Below are 14,119 nucleotides of genomic sequence, written 5' to 3' on the forward strand. Positions count from 1 at the left end.
GAAAATACATTTTCCTCATAAAGATATGTGCTTTTTTGGAGAGCATGAGATGGTTTTATTGTTGTTATGTTAAGTAAATTAACATGCATATTTTTAAAGTTCCTTTGTTTTTATTTTAAACTAGAGGCCCAGTGCATGAATTTGTGCACGGGTGGGGTCTGGCCAGCCTGGCCCCAATTGGGGCGGATCAGGGCTGGGTCTGTCAGGAAGAGGAGATGACAGGAGGTTGGCTGGCTAGCCTGACCTAATCAGGGCTGATCAGAGCCAGGCCAGCTGGGGGAAGAGGCTAGCTGGAGGAAGGGGAGATTGGACAGTGGACCTTACCCCTGATTAAGGTTGGGGGTGGGGCTGGCCACTGGGAAGGACTGTGGGCAGTGGGCCCACCGGCCCCACCCCTGAGTGGAGTGAGAGTTGCTGATTGAGGGCCAGCGGCTTGAGGGAGGAGCCATGGGTAGGTGCCCCTGATTGGGGTTGGGGGGGCCAATATGGGGTGGGGCTGGGCAAGGGGAGGGGCTTTAGGAGATTGGCTGGCTGGCCCTGCCCTTTATTGGGGTGGAGAAGGTGATCAGGGGTGGGGCTGGCCAGCGGGAGGGGCTGCAGAAGGTTGGCTGGCCAGCCCACCCCCAATTGGGGTTGGGGGTTGCCATCAGGGGTGGCCAGGGGGAGGTGCTTTGGGCCCATCCTAGTGGGGCTGGCTGATGGGAGAGGGGCTGGCAGGGATGGGGGTAAGGGAGGGAGTGTTTGTCCGCTCTTGATTGGGGTGGAAGAGTTCAATCAGGGGCAGGTCGGCAGTGGGGAGGGGCTGCGATGTTGGCTGGCCAGCCCCATCCCCTGATTGGGCCAGTTTGCTGGCCACAGAGGGCGTCATAGCGACTGGTTGTTATGGCCGTTACAGTCACTGGCTTTTTATATATATAGATATGCTAAATATTGATAGACACAGGGACCCGATAAGCGGAAGCAATAATTTTTTAGAGAGTTGGGTGATTCCGAGGCTGAACCCTTGAGAAGGGCTGCCCTACAGCATCAGCCTCGATGACAGCACAGTGTCCTTCTGTGTGGCTGCCCCTGATCTGTTCTCTCATTTCCTTACGGACGGACCTGCAGGCTGTCTCCATTTTTCACTATCATAAAAGTGCTGCACCGATCATGGAGTGCTTAGGTAAGGTGAAAAGTTCATGAAAAGAAAGAAAATGACAGACCCCCAACTGGCAGTGTGAGCCAGCACTCTCAGCCCACTATTAATCAAATTACACAAAAGGTATCAGAGAATGTGAACAAATGAAGTCAAAAGCTATGTGTGGACGGACCATCTACAATATGTAGGTGTACAGATTTCTTCTATAGAGGAAGAAATACTCCCTGTAAACTCTCCATGGACAGTGGGAGAGTTTACAAAATCTGATCATCCGCTAGACCAGGGCTACTGGCAGTATAAAAGTCTGGTGCTATTACCAGAAATGGAGCGGAAGAATTTAGACACTTTTATGCAATTTGAGAGGGGAATTTTATTTTTGTTGGAAATAATAAAAAGTTGGTGCTTTCTTTAAAAAAAAAAGTCAAGTACTAAAAAATGCTACAAACATTACCGGGGAGTATTTCTGAGGGATGGATTCCTAGAAGTGGAGTTGCTGGACCAGCGGCATACGCCTTTAAATGTTAATTCGTGTTGCCAAGTTTTTTCCATTTGCCTCTTACCATGTCATACACCAAGAGTGCCTGCTCTCTCACAACGCTGGCAATACCAAAGACCACTGCCCTTTTAAATATTTTCCTATTTAGCAGGTTTCCTATTTGTCTTCTGAGAATTGCTCACTCATATCCTCCACCCATTTTCCATCAGGCCCTTTTTCTTCTTGATTTCTCTGGAACCCTTATATATTCTGGACACGAATCTTTTGTCTGTGATATATTTTAACGATTGTACTCAATTGTGTGCTTTGTCCCTAATTCTGCTGGCATGAATCATTGTAGTACAGAAAATTTACCTTTTTAAAAAATGTATTCTACTCTATGCATGATTTCCTTTATGGCCTGGGGATTCTTATCTTGCCTCAGAGAGTCTTGATATTTAAAATGCTCTCCATTTTCCTCTAACATACTTGCAGCTTTCCCTTTTCTTTAAATGTTCAATCCACCTGGAAATAACGTTTTGTTATAACGTGAGGCAGTGACTATTGGCCTTTGCAAGCCATCAAGTGGGGTATGGCCGGGCCCGGCAATGCGCTGGAGCCCCCTATGAACGTTGCTGGGGACCTGCAGATGGGGGGGGGGGGGGCGCTGAGCTAGTCCCTCAGGGAGACAGATATCTGAGCCCATCTGGTTAGGGAGGGGCGGCAAGCTGCACTTCAGAGCCCTTTAGAACGTGTTAGAGCCGCTGAGGAACAGAGCTGGTGATTCTCCCAAGAAGGCAGCAACACATCTTAAATGTGCGGTGTGGTTCACGAGTTTTCATGTCCAGTATCCCACGCCACACCAACATCTCCGGTGTCGGTGGGGGGGAATTTAGGATCCCCCTTGTACCGTTACAGAAAAATACAGAGCAAAGAGGTCAAGTGACACCCGAGGTCAGTCATACGGCCGGCAAGTGGCAGAGCCCAACTAGAACCCAGACCACGTCCACTGCCCCGCGGACCGGTCCGTCCGTGCCTGGGGCTCTGTCCTCAGTCACTGCAGCGGCCCCCTTTGGAGGAAGGGAGGATCTGGCCCGTCTCCCCCAGATCCGTGCTCCCCCACCATGGGTAGGAGAGGCTGCAAAGAGCCGGCCTCCCCCAGCAGCTGACGTGGATTGCAAGAACCAAGGCTCCTCAGGGCCCCCTCCCCTGAGCAGTTTGGCGAGGGCGGGAGTGCAGAGGAGTGAGGCGGGGAAGGGAGCGCTCAGCCAGAAACAAGCAGGACTGACAGCGAGCACTTTTCCTGAGGCACGTGGCCGCCCCGGGGCCTCTGGGGCCTCGGCCTGGATGGCGGAGCTTCAGAATGTAGGCTTTGCAGACCAATTAGCTATATTCCCGAAGGCAGCCACCGAGGGGGGAACCTGTAGCTGGGAGGTGGGGGGTGAGGGAGAAGGGAAAGCACAGCGGCGCTCAGCGGAGAGCGCACGATGGTTCGGCTTGTTGTCTGAGTTTGCCGTTGTTTGCAGATGCCCCGTGTGCCCACGGCTGAGCCTTCCTCCCAGCTCCCAGTCCAGGGCACGGAATGGCGGAGCTGGGCCTGCTCTAGGCCATCAGAGGGTCCAATCCCTCCGTTTATTTTTTACTTTTTTTTCCTCATTTTTTTAAATTAAGGTATTATATGTGTACATACCTTACCAATCCCCCCCCCCCACTCCCATACATACCCTCCCTCCCCAGAGTTTTGTGTCCATTGGTTATGCTTATACGCATGCTTACAAGTCCTTTGGTTGATCTAGTTCCCCCATATCTCCTTACCTTGCCCGCTGTAATTTGACAGTCTGCTTGTTGCTTTCACGTCTCTATATATCTATCTTTTTGTTCATCAGTTTAATGAGAACCCCAAGCACCCTCAAGGAAAGCAAGCTGTCCACCTGCACACCTTTGGGGAAGGTCTACACACTTCCTGCTCTCAGGACACACACCCATCCCACCTGCCAGACCATCCACCTGCACACCTCAGGTCTCCGGGACGCCAGCCTGTGCTCGTTCTGGGGAACCTCAGGAAACGGGGAAGGCACAGCCCCTGGGCACGTGAGGAGGAAGTGAAAGGTGGAGCGGGAGGGTGGGGTGCAGAGAGAAATAGGGGCGGCCGCCCAGCAGTGACCAGAGGGCTTCCCTCCGCCCCGGGCTGCCGCGGCACCTACCTGCTCCAGGGGGATGACGAGGAAGGAGCCGCCCCCGGCGCTCTCGGTGACGATGGCCAGGAAGCGGGCGTTGACGGCACAGAAGTGGTTGTCGTGCACGTTCTTGGTGATGGGGATCCCATCGAAGCAGTGCTCCCGGTTGGCCACCTTCCCGTACACGTTCCGGAACTTGGAGCTTCGGTACTGCGGACGCCAGGACATCTGTGAGGGGCCGGGAGAGGCGAGGGTCAGGCTGGCCACTGCTCCCCGAAGGCCCTGGGCCGGGCGCCGGGGAGAGAAGCTGCTTCCCAGGCAGGCAGGAGGGCGCCCAGGCCTGTGCTGCCCTCAGGACAGGGAGAGGGGAAGGCACCTCCGGGACTGTGCGCCGGACCCTGTGCTAGAGGGCTTACTTTTTAAATAAAGGACTACACACGCGAAGACTGGCTGAGGGTATTCACACACTTCCTGCTCTCAGTACACACACCCATCCCACCTGCCAGAGAGGATGGAGCGTCCTTTCTCTCCCGAGGGACGTGCCAGGAGCTAGAGCAAACCCTCCACCCAACAACCAGTACGAGCTGCCTCTGTGAGCCAGAAACTGCTCAGTCAGCACGGGAGGTGCAGGCCGGGAGGCTGGGCGCTCGCAGGGAGAATGCTGTCCATGGCAAGGGGCCCTCTATCTGAACAGCCGCCCATTATCATCTCCGCCTCCGATTCTCTCAGCTCCTAACCCACAAGTGCCCCCTCAGAAATAGTTTAGTCCCATGTGTCATCATCACTGTCCCCGCCAGGCACAGACAGGGGAAGCGGCCTGACCAAAGGTGACCCAGCTAAGGAGTTGGACCATGAACACAGCACTCCTGGCTGGAAACTGCAGACTTCCCGCCGTGGCAAACTGCTATGCATGGTGTTTTTTGTTTGTTTGTTTGTTGTTGTTGTTTTGGAGGGGTTGTTTGTTTTTTTTAAAATATATTTTATTGATTTTTTACAGGTAGTTAGAAACATCGATGAGAGAGAATCATCAATCAGCTGCCTCTTGCACACCCCCTACTGGGGATGTGCCCACAACCAAGGTACATGCCCTTGACCGGAATCGAACCTGGGACCTTTCAGTCTGCAGGCTGACGCTCTATCCACTGAGCCAAACCGGTTTCAGCAGCTAGGCAAGGTTTTGCTGTATCAAAATCACCCCGGGTGGGGAGGCTGCTGAGCCTCCCTCCCATACTATCTGTTAGAAATGCGGATTCCTGGGTTCCAGTCCAGACCTACGGAATTCAATATTTGGAGGATGCGGCCCAGAAATGACCATGCTCACCAGCTCCCTGCAGTGAGATGGAAGTTTAGGAGCCCCTGTTCTGGAGAGGGGAGTGGTGCTCCTCACCGGTCGGCCCACCATCCATGACACAGGCTCCAACCAACCAACCAACATCAACCGACCAGCTGGTTCCCACCGCACCCTGCCCGTGCTGTGTGTGAGTGGTTGGGTGAGGACCGCACGGGCTGCCTGCAATGGAGTCCGGCCTCACTGTAGGATGGCTCCCGCTATGGGGCACCCTGCAAATGGATGCTGTCACAGGGGAACCCCTGGCAGGTACACATCGGAGCAGGAGGAGCCTGACGGGCAGCGGGAGCTCAATAAATGCTCTGTAAGGGGAATACGCTTCCGGCCTGGCTGTGCCATCGTCCATCGCCACCCCTTCCTGCCAAACCGCCTGATGCGCCCTGAGCCTCTCACCCGGTCTCAGGACGGAAAGGGGAAGGCTCACTGCTTCCCAGGAAGTTTCCAAGGAGAGGAGAACAGAAGGACACACAGCCACGGAACCAGGAAACCGACTCTGGGATCTGCCTGAAAACAGCACTTCGCATTTGCTTCAAATAAGGCCAGGAGCTCGGGCACAGAGGCTCCTTTCCTGGAGGAAGGAGGTCAGAGCCCATGCGGAGGAGCACAGGGAGGCTCGTCACCTTTCCCCCCCCTCTCCCCACCCTCAGCCACCCTACCTCCCAGCCTCTGCCCACGCTGCAGCCCGCGCCCCCTGCAGACTGCTCCCCAGGACCACGCAGGACGAGTCCTGCTGTGAGGCAAGCGGCCTGGCTGGTCACTCTCGGCCCCGTGAGCTCAGGCAGGCCCCTTCCTCTGGTGTATCTGACTCCGCACCAGGGTTGCATCAGCGCTTCCCAGAGTGGAGTCTCAGGGGCCTTTCCATAGCACAGAGATGAAAGGTTTTTAAAACTACATGTTTTTATTGATTTTTTTTTAGAAAGAGAGGAAGGGAGAGGGATAGAGATGTAGAAACATCGATGAGAGAGATACATCATCGACTGGCTGCCTCCCGCCTGCCCCGCACAGGGCATCGAGCCTGAACCCAGGCAGGCGTCCTGACCGGGAATTGAACCCGTGGCCTCCTGCTTCCTGGCTCAACACTCCACCGCTGAGCTACACCAGCTGGGCCAGAGGTGAAGTTCTTAATTGTAGTCGTTATGTGTTTATTTTAATTTGCACTAAGAAATATAACGTGCCTGCCAAATCCATGATTTCACAGATACTATTATTAATGAGGCTACGTTTAAAAATAATGAATCACTTCAAAGAAAAAACAGTATGAAATAGTTTGGGTAGTACATGGGCCCAGCAAAAATTCAATCTGATAAGCAAGTGCTGGAAACGGCTCGGTCTCTTCCAGGCAGACAGAGTCCAGCGCTTCCAGAGAAGAGAACGGAGGTGGCCATCTTGCTCATTTCAACCTCCTGTTGCTTGCTGGTGCAGCTCTGGCCTGGAATGCCTTCGCCCCTCTTCTCTGCCCAGCTCAGCCTTCCCTTTCCCACCTCACCCCGCCTCCACCCCCTCAGAGCCCTTGTACAGCTACCGTGTTTCCCCGAAAATAAGACATCCTCAGAAAATAAGACCTACTTACAGGTTTCCTTTAGAGTGAAATAGAAGGCATCCCTCGAAAATAAGGACCCCCCCCTAGGCTAAAGATGAGAGGTTTGGTCCACTCAATCTGAAAGAAATGGAGTCACAAGAAATTCACCAGGAAATTCAGGAATTGGATTGTTATGATGATGTTCCAGAAAGATGATGACATGATTGTCATTGAATAAATGAGTAAATTCTTGATACTGTAGGATCACAGTTTTTCTGCTTTGTGTTGACAATTACCGTCCTAACGTACCGTATACAGGTAATAAATTTCCTTTATTTTCATTTAACAATAAATGTTGTACCGTATTCTTCTTCGTGAAAAAATAAGACATCCCTGAAATAAGACCTAGCGCATCTTTGGGAGCAAAATTAATATAAGACACTGTCTTATTTTCGGGGAAACAGGGTAGTTACCTCCCACACGACTGGGGCCAGGGGATAGAGCCTGTAACCAAGGCACACGCCTTGACCAGAATCAAATCCAAGACCCTTCAGTCCACAGGCCAATGCTCTAATCACTGAGCCAAACCAGCCAGGTTAAAAGAAGTGTTATAAGGGAGGCCAGAATCCCTACTGCCTCCAAGTGTGTGGATGAGTCAGTGCCAAGTTGCCATGCTCACAGCACAGGCCTGGCACCCCTCTGGATGCTCACTAAATAGAGCAGAATAGGAGGCAGGAGAAGCCGGCTGGGCACTGTGTAAAGTGTGTGTGTGTCCGCCCCCCCCCCCCCCCCCCCGACACTCACACACACACACACACACACACACACACACACACACACACAAGTGTCCATTGCAAACACTCCAGAGCCTTATAGGCTGAAGGGCCGTGTCTGAGCCCAGGCCTCGGTCCCAGCCTGCATCCACCATGGCCGGGCCTCCTGGGAAACGTGTTATTCCAGAACCCCTGGGACAGGAGGGCTGGCCACACCCTCCGCACTACATGCAAGTTTCCCTGTGTGCAGGGGGGTGGGGGGTGGAGGGGTGGGGGGGAGCTTGCAGTAGCAAGCCACCTGCGTCTGTTTGCACATCTGACTTCACTTCTTCCTCCTCCACCTCTCCTCCACCCCTTCTCCTTCCTATCGTTCCCCGGTTCTTTCCATGTTGGCCCACTCTCTGCCCTTTCTTCCCTCTCGCTGCCTGTCCCCCTAGCTCCCATTCCTGCGGGTACAGCCAAGAGGCATTGGTGGCCTGGGCTCCCAGTGGGCCACTCACATTCTTGAACACATTCATGTTGCCCCCCACAGCCCAGCCAGCAGTTCTGAGCTGGATGTTGCATTGGGGGGGATGGGGGGGGGGGCGCAGAGCCCTCAGGCTGGGGGCCTGCCCTCAGCTGCCATGTTCTTCAGTGAGTATGTCTCCTGGGGAAGGCTCTCCCCACCCAGTAGATTCTAGGCGAACACAGGCTGGCTTCCTGGGAAAAGTGGAGAGTGTCTTTCTATGGGCTTTGTCCTCAGCAAGCCTGGCACTGGCCTCTCCCCTCTGGCGGGTAGACCGGCTGGATCTCCATGGAGATTCTCTGTGCTGGGCCTTTGGAAGGATGCTGGGTGGAGGCTGGGCCCTGGTTTTTCCTCACTGAGCCTGAAGCTTCCCCCCAGGACCCCACAGCAGGGGCACGGCAGGGCCCCGAGGGACTCTGGGGCCCCATAGATCTGCTTTCCATCCACTCCTGCTCACCTTGGGAAAGACAGTTTGCCTCTCTGAGTACCAGGTGCTCCATTTCTAAAATGAGACCCACAATTTCTAACTCTGTGTGGTTGTTTGAAGGATAAAAATGAGATAATTTAGGTGCAAGGTCCCGTTCAGGAGAAACGATCACTGCTGCTCCTGTGAGCCCTTTCCAGTGAGAGGGGCCCCAGCAGCACCACAAGCATCATTCAGCAGACATTGGGTGGCAAGCAAACTGAAGGGTTACAGGAATGAGAGATCCAGGAAGGCGGGGGGGGGGGGGGGGGGGCGCAGGAGGGCTTCCTGGAGGAGGGGTCCCTCACCTGCTCTCAGAGAGCACCAGGCAATGTGCACACCCTGGTTAGTCTCAGAACCCACCACCAGGACACTACAGGGTACTGGTCTACGGTGGGAGGCAGACTGGGCCACGCTCAGTCAGCAAGCGCAGGGCTGATTTGAACCTGTTCTTTCTGACTCTGCAGTGCATGTTGTTTGCTCCAACTTTTTATTTCAACATGTGGAAGTAAACACCATCTAGGTGAGTTATCGTTTTGCCTTGTGTGTGTGTGTGTGTGTGTGTGTGTGTGTATACTTCTATTTTTCTTTTTCCTTTATGGAATCCTTTGAAAGGAAGTTGCAAACATCATGACTGCTACCCCCTATTGCATAGCATGCATTTCCTACAAAGGACAATTTCCTAATTAGCACACGCCATGATGACCACATCTAAGAAAATTAACATTTTCCTTGATATGATCTAATACCTGGCTCATGTTCGAAATTCTCCAAAATGCCTTTTACAGCTAGTCCATCTTTTGAACTAAGGAGGGGAGCCACATGGCTCCCAAGTGTTTCATTTGGTTGTGATCTCTCTTTTGCCTCCTTTAAATCTAGAACACTCCCATAATATTACAGATATGTATTTTAAAGTGACATTGACTTTTTAAAGACACGAAGTCAATTATAAAATGTTCCAGCAATCTGTCTCATGTTGCTTGACGGCATCTTTGAAATCATTCCTCTATTGCCCAGAAACTCCAGGAGTTGGGTGCAGAGCCTTGCGTGCAGGCTGAAGGCACTTCGTTATCCGTCAGTTTTGCTGGGGGTGAGGCTGGGAGGTGGGGACAGAGGAAACGTGCCAGCACACACCTGGCAGGGCTAGCGACCATGAGGGCTGGCAGGCAGTGCCAAGGGCTGTTTTGGGGGGTGGTGGACAGAGGCTAGAAGACCAGGCCAGCTCCTGGCACAGAAGTGGCCAAAGAGGGGCGTCGGCAGGGAGGTGTGACTGTCCCAACAGCGGTTACTAAGGGGCTGACTTCACTCTGAGGTCAGACGCATGGGGGTGCAGGCAGGGAGTGGAGAGGCTCCTCCTGACTCTGCCGAGGAGGAGGCCGTGCTGAGGCCAGGGCTGGAGGAGCCGCAAGGCCTCAGAGGGGAATCAGAGGGGACAACCAAGAGGTGACCTTTTGCCCTTTGCCCTTTGCCCTTGCTCCCAAACCCAGCTCACATCCCGGTGATTCCCTCAGCTAGTCAAGTGAGGCCAGTCACACTCCCAACTTTTCGGACAAAATGGAAGCACATTTGAGCTTCCCGAAAGGAAGGACTTACTCAGTGGGCAGAGCTGCCTGAGATGGAAAGGAAGCTGCCTCAATAGATAATGAGCTTCCCAGCCCCGGAGGGAGCAGAGATTCAGGTGGGTGACCTCTCGCTAAGGGTCAAGTGGAACAACGGATGGACCCAGAGGGCCTTCCTGCCCACAGGTAATAGAGCGCCTCTGCCTTATGCAAAACACGGTGTTGAGACAGAGAGGAGCATAGGGGCCGAGTGCCAGAAGGAACCCTGCTTCTGCCACCCTGGCCAGGGACCAGCCCCTTCTGTAAAGCAGGGACAATGCCTGCCTGGCTGGTTTGCTGTGACCCGGAATGACAATGGCCGTCACAGCAACTGCTCTCTCCTCCTAGGGCATCCCACAGAGCGGATGAATGCTCTGCCTCTTTTAAGCTGTGGATATGTATGTTTTCTCTCTCCTGCTTCTATTAATAGATGGTAAGTTATCCGACCATCTGTATCCCGGTGGCCCCTGTATAGCCCCATCTCACCCCAAGCCTGGTCCAGGACTCTTGTCTGACAGGAGACGCCTAGGAGCTCTGGTTAATAACCTCTCAGTCCAGAGGGAGGGCAAGAGTGAGGGTCAGGCACCAGGGCCCGGTCCCTTAGATGCTGTGGGTGCAGCCTCCCTCAGAACCTGCCCAGACGGGGACTTCAGCTGATGTTCTGAGTTTCATTTTCAGGATGATGCTCCATCCCTTTCCCTAGGACAAGGGTCTGGTCCCCACCCTTCCTCCATGACCTCCTCTGGGTCCAAGCCTTTCACTGCAGTGTTTGTCCTTCTGGTCACGCAGCCCCATATCCTCTGAACAACCTGTCACCGAGGCCTCTGTGTTCAGTATGGCGCTCAGGCTGGGGCTGATGAGGCCCGCATCGCTGACAGCACAGCATCAGCAAGGGGACAAGTGCCTGCGGAACTGCCCCCAAACCACTCCCAGCTACAGCCACGACCCTCTCTAGACACCCCCCTCATTGTCTATCTCCCCCAGCGGACCAGTGGTCAGAACTGGGCAGATACTACAATTCCATTGAAAACATATAATATACATGTTACTAATATGAGGTCAGAGGGTTTGTAAGACTAGCTGAAAGTCCCAAGCTATGAAAGTTGCAGAGCCAAGACTTCAGCCAAGAACTTTGGACTTTTAGTCCACTGCTCTCTTCCTTCAGCCTCTCCACCTGAACTCATACCCCCTCTACCCCCCCCTCACACATACAATGTTCCATATAATACAGGGCAACGCACAAAAGTGTAAAAAAACTGCACAGCCGGTGGGGTTTTGAGAGTCAGAAAGGCTCCATAGGTTTCTATCTTGCCTCTGTCATTTGTTAGCTGTGTGACTTCAGACTAGTCACTCAGCCTGTCTGAGCATCAGTTTCTTTATCTGTAAAATGGGAACAACGTCACCCAGCTCACTGGATGCAATGAAGTGGCCGAATGCAACCTGCCTGACGAGGTGTCTGGCCCAGGGTGGGTGCTTGCCATACACAGTTCCACCCTCTCCCTTTCTCCTGGAAGGGAGAGGCTCTGACCTCAATTGAGTGTTTACTTGGGAAGGCCAGGCTCTGCCTGGAGGAGGAGGGGGCTGGGCCAAGGGTCAGGGGGAGGAAGGGAGGGGCTCTGGCCTCCAGATGTGCGCAGCATCTGGGCCCACTCCTGGGAGGCCTCTGCCCGGGCCCAGAGCCATCCTGTCTCCCTCCAGGAGAGGGAGGGCCCGGAAGGAAGAAGTATTCATTTTGCAGCTGAATGGCCCTTAAGCCCCTTAAGAAACGGAGGCTGGCTGATCTCTCTTCTGAGATAATCACTAGGCACACTCCACAGGGAGGCAAATTGTATCCTGTCCTCCGATGCCGAAAATGATTTATTGTGGCCAGTGGCAGCGGGTGCAGTTTCTAGATGACGATGACTAAAATCCAGTCACTTAACTGGAACACAAAAATGTTTGAGGGCAGTTTTTCTCTCTTCTCTGGCTCAGGTGAGAGGAGAGCACACGGCTGCATCCTCGGAGAGCTATCCGCAGGGGGACCCGGGAGACCTGCCTCTGTGAGAGCCCCTCCCTGTGCATTTGCTGCCAGAGAAAAGCTGGCATTTTCCGTCCTGTTTGGGTCACTAACTGTGTGGCCTGGGACAAGTCACCCTCCTACTTCAGGCTCAGTGTCCTCTTCCATGAATGTGGGTGTCAACCACCCTTACATCCTAGAATCCTTGGAGGACATGAGGACACAGATACAATCACGAGGATCTCTGCTGCATTGGCCCAGAACATTCCGGGTCCCTGAGCGATGCCGATCACCTGGCCCTCCTCCACCCCTGAGCCAGCTCCGCATCCCCAAGCCCCGGTCTGGGCACACAGGAGGGACACCGAGCATGTTCCCAAACGAGGGGGCAGGAGTGAATCACCCAGGGTCCTGAGGAGCGTGCCAGGTGGGGCAGGAACTGCCGATGCCTCTTTCAGTTTCCTCCTGTGCAGAACGAAGGGCTAGGGTCTTCTCCTTTGAGCAGAGAGAGCTCCTAAATGGACAAAGTCAGAGCTGTCTGTGTTCACGTCGAGGAGGAAGCTGGGACTTCAAGCCATGGCCCTGGGACTGCACTGTGACACACGATCTGAGAATCTCTGTGAGGAAAGATGGCCAGCTACTAACTCACCAACTCGCCGCGGGCCCTCCGCACATCTCTCCTCCTCCCACAGCAGGGGTTTGGCCCAGAAGGCCCACCATCTAGCTCTGCCATCTCATGGCCTAGCCCCAGACCCTGAGTTCTCACCAGTTTCCAGGACCTCTGAGACTATGTTGTAGCTGTTCAAGAAATTCCCAGCCGAGAAGGTAGACCACACATCTCTCTCAGATACTCTCTGATGGCTGGATTCCCCAGATTTGGTCCTCCAGGGATCCAGGAAGTCCTTGAAGGCCTGCCTCTGGATTCTTTGACCCCTAAGCACAGACAGGGCAGCAGGGGAGCAGGACGGAGAACTGACTCACTGCGCCCGTGCCCGAGGCCAGAGCTCACAGCTCAGCAGCACAGCGGTGGTTAGGAGGGACGGCTCTGCAGCCAAGGGACCTACATTAGCATCCTGGCTCCACATCACCCAGGCCCACCTGGAGGAGTCCACGAACCTCTCTGAGACTCAGTTCCCTTCATCGGTGACATAACCTTGTGAGGATGCTGTTCCCCCTTCTCACTTCCTTCGGGTCTTTTCTCTTAAGTGACCTCTCAAGGAGACCTTCCCCAAGCACACGTCATTATCGGCCACACCTCATATTTCACTGGTCTGGCTGGCACCTTCTCCTCCACTAGACTGGCAGCTCCAGGAGGGCAGGCTATTGTCCCTTCCGTTCGCGGCTCCATCAGCAGTGCCTACAACAGTCCTTAGCACACGGTCAACACTCTAAGAGAGTGCCTGCCCGTGGGCCCAGGGCAGTGGTGTGCTGGCAAATGGTTACTGACCAGCATTCTGCAGGAGGGGTCAAAGTCCAGGGGGAATGAACATGGCATGAACAAAGTCCCATTGGAACATGGGATGACACCTGCAGATGGGAGGACACAGACCCTGCATCCATGGATGCTACACTCTGCCCGTCACCCAACGCAAGTCCAGCCAGACCCGAAGTCTGTTCCCGGAGTAGGCTTCCGTTCTGAATCCCCACAGCCTTCCTGCTCTGCTGAGCAGGCTGGGCACGTGAGGGGAGGCTGCGGCCTCCTCCGCTCTGAACTCTTCAGAGAGCTTCCCACCCTCTCCCGCGATGGCCCCTGAGCGGGGAGTATTTCCGGAAGCCCCCAGAGTCAGTCCTGTCTCATCATCTCATCTGACCCTCTTCCTGGCTCATCACACAAACAGCAGCAGCCAACATTTAGTAAGTGCTTGTGTTTGCTAGGAGCCAAGCATGTGACATCCATTACATCCTGTAATCCTTATAATAATCCCATGGAACAGACATGACGATTATCCCCATTTGCAGATGCAGCTGGGCTTGTCCAACGTCACTTGGGTGGAGGAACGAGGATCTGAACTCAGATCCGACCCAGGATCTCTGCTTCCTGAGTTCACTGCCAACCATACCGGATGCTCTTGAGGGCAAAGGCTGGGTCTCATTCTTCTTCCTTTTTCCAGGGCTTCCCGTTAGTTAATA

The 14,119-nt window shown here is 54.0% G+C and overlaps 1 protein-coding gene and 1 long non-coding RNA gene across 2 annotated transcripts in view; one reads left to right on the top strand and one right to left on the bottom strand.

The window, feature by feature from the left end:
* The window catches only part of LOC311624814, a 654,664-nt gene that overhangs the window by 617,491 nt on the left and 23,054 nt on the right, over positions 1 to 14,119 (top strand). The gene's annotated exons all lie outside the window — the stretch shown is intronic.
* Positions 1 to 14,119, bottom strand: part of CORO2B (coronin 2B) — a 127,155-nt gene that overhangs the window by 60,240 nt on the left and 52,796 nt on the right. Inside the window, exon 2 of the mRNA XM_084887417.1 lies at positions 3,818 to 4,018. Within this exon, the coding sequence (XP_084743543.1) occupies positions 3,818 to 4,018 (201 nt within the window). The remainder of the gene's footprint in view (positions 1 to 3,817; positions 4,019 to 14,119) is intronic.

The sequence above is a fragment of the Pipistrellus hanaki genome, assembly GCF_964339955.1.
Source record: "Pipistrellus hanaki genome assembly, chromosome: 1".
In the NCBI taxonomy this organism is placed as follows: domain Eukaryota; kingdom Metazoa; phylum Chordata; class Mammalia; order Chiroptera; family Vespertilionidae; genus Pipistrellus; species Pipistrellus hanaki.